General features: G+C 45.1%; 1 protein-coding gene across 1 annotated transcript; it reads left to right on the top strand.

Moving 5' to 3' along the window:
• Positions 1–515: 515 nt before the first annotated feature.
• LOC123969648 lies at positions 516–3,400 on the top strand. Its single transcript, XM_046047230.1, has 5 exons — positions 516–1,263; positions 1,735–1,837; positions 2,558–2,744; positions 3,000–3,160; positions 3,265–3,400. The coding sequence occupies exons 1-5, from the start codon at positions 1,077–1,079 to the stop codon at positions 3,398–3,400; spliced, it is 774 nt and encodes a 257-aa protein (XP_045903186.1). The 5' UTR covers positions 516–1,076.
• The last annotated feature ends 1,831 nt before the right edge of the window (positions 3,401–5,231 follow it).

The raw sequence follows: 5,231 nt of genomic DNA, 5'->3' as shown, positions 1-5,231 counted from the left end.
TGGTCCTGAATTTGTTAGTTATAATGTTCATGGGCTAACGCATCTTTCTGACGATGTAAAACTGCATGGACATCTGGACTTAATATCTGGATTTCCATTCGAAGATTACTTGGGTAAGATGAAAAAGATGGTAAGAACTCTGCACCATTCATTGGCTCAAGTTATTCGGCAAATCTCTGAAATGGATAATTTAACAGAGAATGAGGCTTTACAAGAGAAGAGAGAGTTGCAAAAGGAGCATAGCCGTGGACCAGTTCCATCCTCTGTTGTGGACATGCCGGTTGTTCAGTTTCAAGAGATTGTCATTGCTGGTACCAAATTTAATGTATCAAGTGAGGGATACAGATGTCTAAAGATTGATGACCGCATTACTTTGATCAAAAAACATCCTGCAGTCACAACACAAGATTTACATTGTCATCAGAGAATATGACTCCATGGAACCTTTTTTTCAGTATCCTCTGAACTCATGCAAGTTGGGTATCTACCAGGTCAGTAAAATCTCATCACAGCTTAAAGTTGTTGAGCTACATGGACATGTTCAAAAATATGTGAGGTTACCAAATCATGACACCTTTGTTGCAGTGCCACTACTGCACATGAGTCAATGATGCCATTTAGAACATTGTCTTCAGAGGGAACATTAATCTTAATGTTCCACACAATATAGAATGTGTCATATATAATATTCACTATATATACTGTATATAAATGTATGATTAATCACTGATTAGACACATATGACCAAAACAAAAATTCAATGATGATCTCTATGGAAAAGTTTTTAGTCTAGGACTAGGTTTAAACCTTGTCTGTGAAATTGGCCCTTAGAGTATGAATTAAATCATAGTCCAACTGGCCCTGGTAAGTGATTTCTTAACATTCTTACAAAAAACTTTGTAATAGTGGAAAGTTAAACTATTTCAGTACGTTTATAGTAAGTTTAAAATTAGAATGTAGTATGAAAAATATTATGTTTATAGAACATGAGCAGTGCCGCTTTTAAGTAAATCTTATGTAAATATGTCAATGCATTTGTTTTGTTTGGATGTTCATAACCATGTTTTTGTTCAGCAATGTTTCATGTAGTGGAGTTCTTGGAAACCCATGAGGTGGAGTTGGTCCCATCCCTGTGGGTAACTGATGGCCAGTGCTGTTGGCCTAGTGCACTCAGAGGCATGACCCTCCACCAGGCCATTAAAACTGGAATAGCTCCCGACATCACCTGGGACCGCTGGGAGGTCCGCATTATGTATTCAACTGGTATGTCTGACGTTTTTGTGCTTTCTTAACCCCCTGGAGTCTGCAATCACACCAGTGTGATCAGGTCAAAGTGTGATATCTTAATTTTACCTTTTTGTATTCATATTTGCAAGTTTACATTTGAACCCTTCAATATGCTAGATTGAGCAAACATGTTTTAATGTGGTAGGCTATATAAAGGCAACATCAAAAGTATTTAAAAGCTAGGCTAAAATAGCACAAGACTCCTAAGGGTTAATTCTAATCCAGTACAGTTTTTGCCAAATTCAGCTAATTGCGTCTCATGGTTCATAGTTAACTTATTATAATGGATTTTTGTATACATGACCATTGGCTAAGATACAGTATAATATTCTTTTAATGTAGCAGAGGCTGACGAATACCACAAAGTACTCAATTATATTCAAATTATTGTATTGCAGAGTGATCCTAAGGAGACTGAATAATGTGCATTGCATCTGTGTTTTACAGTCTGTTATGAAGAGGGAAGAAAGAAGGCAAAGGAGGCAGAAACTCTGTCTGACTTACAGTCAGACACAGAAGTGTCATGTAAAAGGCCACTAAGGCGTAAAACGTATGTCAATTTGCTCATTATTAGAGAATAATTTGCCTTTCCCCTTTCAAGTTATCTTTAAAGACCAGTTTCTTATTAAATATTATTTCCATTTAATTTTGATTGATTGTGTGTTTATTCATTCAAATAGGAAGAGTGTTCGGCTTGGCCCACCCGGTCTGGAACTGTCTTCAGCAGAGGAGGACTGTTCCCCTCCACATAAGAAATCCCTTCCTCCTGCCCCCCCCATAAATTCTCTCCCTGCATTTACTGCAGTCACCCCAAACCCCAGTTTAGCCCCAGCCCCTACCACTCCAGCATCTCACGGGCTCTTCACAGAGTTGCTGCATGGCTGGGAGCCGGGTGACAATTTTTCATGTGAGTATATTCTTTAGCATTCTGACTGACATGTGTATTTGTGTACTGTGATGAATTTCATAGAACAAGTTAACACTGTGTTCTCATATAGCACCTCAGACCTTCAGGTGGACTCCCCAGCAATCATCAGAACCAGGTTAGTGATTTCCATTAAACCATTTTACTGGTATTTTTCCATGGACTAAGATTATGGGAAGATCTTGTGACAGTAGCATTGTCCAACTTTACATTAAACAATATTAAACGTAGTGTGTGTGTGTGTGTGTGTGTGTGTGTGTGTGTGTGTGTGTGTGTGTGTGTGTGTGTGTGTGTGTGTGTGTGGATGTACAGTATGTACAGTATGTTTTTTGTAGCATTGCTCAGGGAGGTCCTTACAAAATTAGAGATGGTGCTCGACCAGCAGAACACCATTCTGCAACTGCTGCAACATCATAAAACAGCGCTGCCAGCAGTTGACATTGAGGAAGGTCTGCTGCCCCTGCAAGACCTTCCTCATCTCCTCAACATCGAGCAGAGGTTGCAGCAGACAGCGGATTTTAAAATTCAAATGGTGAGAATTTTTCTGGGTTTTTTTAAGAAATTGATTGCACTCAATTACTGATCATGCTTCTGGAATTGATGGTGTTTCTTATTTTCACAAAACTTACTTACACAAATCTAAAACACAACATGCAATTTGTAGGTCCCCATGGCAAAAACTTTGACTACATTAGCAAAGAGCTAGGCTCATTGACATAGTACTCAGAGTGCATGCTCATAGTAATGCTGCTTTCTTCACACAGTTTTCTCCTTCACCCTGTTTCAGGTAAACTACTTGGGGCTAATTGGTGGGACTGACGTACGTGACTGTACATGGCGTGTCCTTCGGCAGCTATTTGCCAACAATTTGGCAAAGCAGCTCAACTGGAGGGCGGTCAATGGCAAAATGTCTCTGGCCTCCCTTCAGTTGAAAGATGTTGTCATCGATAAGAATATTCTTTTGGATATAATGTATCTCTCAGATGACGTGTTTAAATTATGCTAAAGACATCATATTGACCTTATTACAATATATTAATTTACACTTTAGCTGCTGTTTGGAGAAACCCCTTCACCTCCAGTGCTGCTGAGAAAGAGGTAGAAGGGACAATGAAGAGGTGGCTTCAGCTGGCTGCTGACCGAGAGGGCGGGAGGAAAAGGAGGCTCCTTTCAAAAGAAAATGTATAGTGTGTCTGTCTTTGAAATCAGTGTCTTTAAAAATCAGTTTTTATGTTGTTGTTGTCTGCATTACTTTTGTTAACTGCAAATACAATTATTTTTTTTAAATGGATAACCAGTTTTGAATTTGTGTTTATTTTATAAGTACATTTGGAAGTGTTTTGTATGGGCCACATTTGGCCCGGGGACCAATCGACACTCAGCTGACACTCAGCCAGATCAGTTTTACAGTATGCGGGCCAGATCTGGGCCAAATAAATAAAAAAATAGTCATTTTACAGTGTGTGGGCCAGATCTGGGCCAAAAGTCACAATAGTAGTCATTTTACAGTGTGGGCCAGATCTGGGCCAGAGCAAATTATTTGAATCAGTTTTCAGTGAGTGGGCCAGTTTTGGGCCGGGGACCCAGCCAGCAGCGGGCCAGATTTGAAGCAAGGGTACGGCCCAGAGGTGGGCCGAACAAATTTTGCTATCTGGGATGCTTTTGTTGCGCCGGCCCGAACTCTTAGGGCGTTGCCGGGAGAGGGGGGGCATGCTGAGCGCATGCCGAAGAGCCATTGAAGAGCCCGGAACAAGCAGGGGACCAGAGCGAAGAGAAGAGTGGAAAAGAGTGAACACGCATGTGTCGCTGTTTTGTCTGTTGGGGCGTGGTTCCCAGGGGGCAGTCCTTCTTTTCCCTGGCTTGTTTCCGGTTCCCGAGGGACTGTCTTTCTTTAGACATATTAAAGCTCCTCCTTGGGGGTGCTTGACTGGGGGGGCTGGGCCCCTGTCCGGGGATAAGATCGGCCTAGGGGGCTGCTGTCACTGCCTGCACTGTAGGGAGGGATGCCTCTGGCTGGGCTGGGGGACCGTTGGCTTGGTTCTCCCGCGTTATTGCTCCCTAGCGGCAGGGAGCTTCCCGGCACGGCTTTCTGCTGTTCTTCCTTGGGGCGGGGTACAGCTTCCCCTGGGACATGCGGTCTGGGGTCCTTTGCGCTTTGGGGGGTCGCAGGGTGCCCTGGCTTCTGGGGGTGAGGGTCTCTGCGCGGGTTGATCCGATTGCGGTTTGGTGGGCTGCGGTGGGATTGTGGGGCGATTGTCGATGCATCTTGATGCATTATGCTTTTTCCCTGGGCAGGGTCTCTGAATGGCTGCTGGGCGTTTAGTTTGTGCATTGGAGTCCGGGGGAGGCATTTCCTCGTTGGCTTGGAGGGACCTGTTTGCGTCCCTGTTTTGCTTCGTTGGCCTCGGATCCATGTTTCCCCATTTCTCTGTCGGCTAGTTGTTGGACCCCTCTGGATACTGAGGTATATAGTTAGTTTTCGGGATGTGCAGTGTGGGTGCGGGGCAGGGCTATGCTCCGGTTTGTTCTGGGTTTGTGCCTGGAGTTCTTGGCCCTTGACGGGTGGGTGGGTTGTTGGTGGCATGCAGCTGAGCTAGTTGATTTTGCCTCATTGCTGGTTTGGCTGGTGTTGCACGGTGGCCGGGGGGCGTGCTGGGCATGGGGGATGTCGGCTGGCGCCGGCGGCCTTAGTTTTTTCCAGCGGTTGGGGGGACGGCGGACTTTTATTGGCGGGTGCACGGTGACCTGTGCGGTGCGTTTGCTGCCGGGCTGGGACTTGCTGCTGGTGTTTCTCTCCGCTAGCTTTCGCTGTTGTGTTGTTCCGTTTGCTCTCTCTCGTTTGCCCGTCCTCGCACGCGGGATTCGCGGGGGGCTGCTGGGCATTGGGTGTCGCCGTGCTCGCGCAGTGTGCGCGTTGGGCTTGTCACTTGTGCATTGGTGTTGATGATTGCGTGGCATTTGGGCATTTTGGTTGTTCGCTGCGCGGCGGTGGGGTGCTGGGTGGGGGGGCACTGGTCTA

Source organism: Micropterus dolomieu, linkage group LG04, assembly GCF_021292245.1.
Source record: "Micropterus dolomieu isolate WLL.071019.BEF.003 ecotype Adirondacks linkage group LG04, ASM2129224v1, whole genome shotgun sequence".
NCBI classification, from domain to species: Eukaryota; Metazoa; Chordata; class Actinopteri; order Centrarchiformes; family Centrarchidae; genus Micropterus; species Micropterus dolomieu.
This window is presented reverse-complemented; position numbering and strand designations above follow the sequence as displayed.

Bases quoted from the DNA above. Each gene is read 5' to 3' on its own strand.
- LOC123969648 (XM_046047230.1), top strand. From the start codon at position 1,077: ATGTTTCATGTAGTGGAGTTCTTGGAAACCCATGAGGTGGAGTTGGTC. The intron at 1,838-2,557 runs GTATGTCAATTT...AGCATTGCTCAG, and splicing joins AGGCCACTAAGGCGTAAAAC to GGAGGTCCTTACAAAATTAG. The intron at 2,745-2,999 runs GTGAGAATTTTT...ACCCTGTTTCAG, and splicing joins CGGATTTTAAAATTCAAATG to GTAAACTACTTGGGGCTAAT.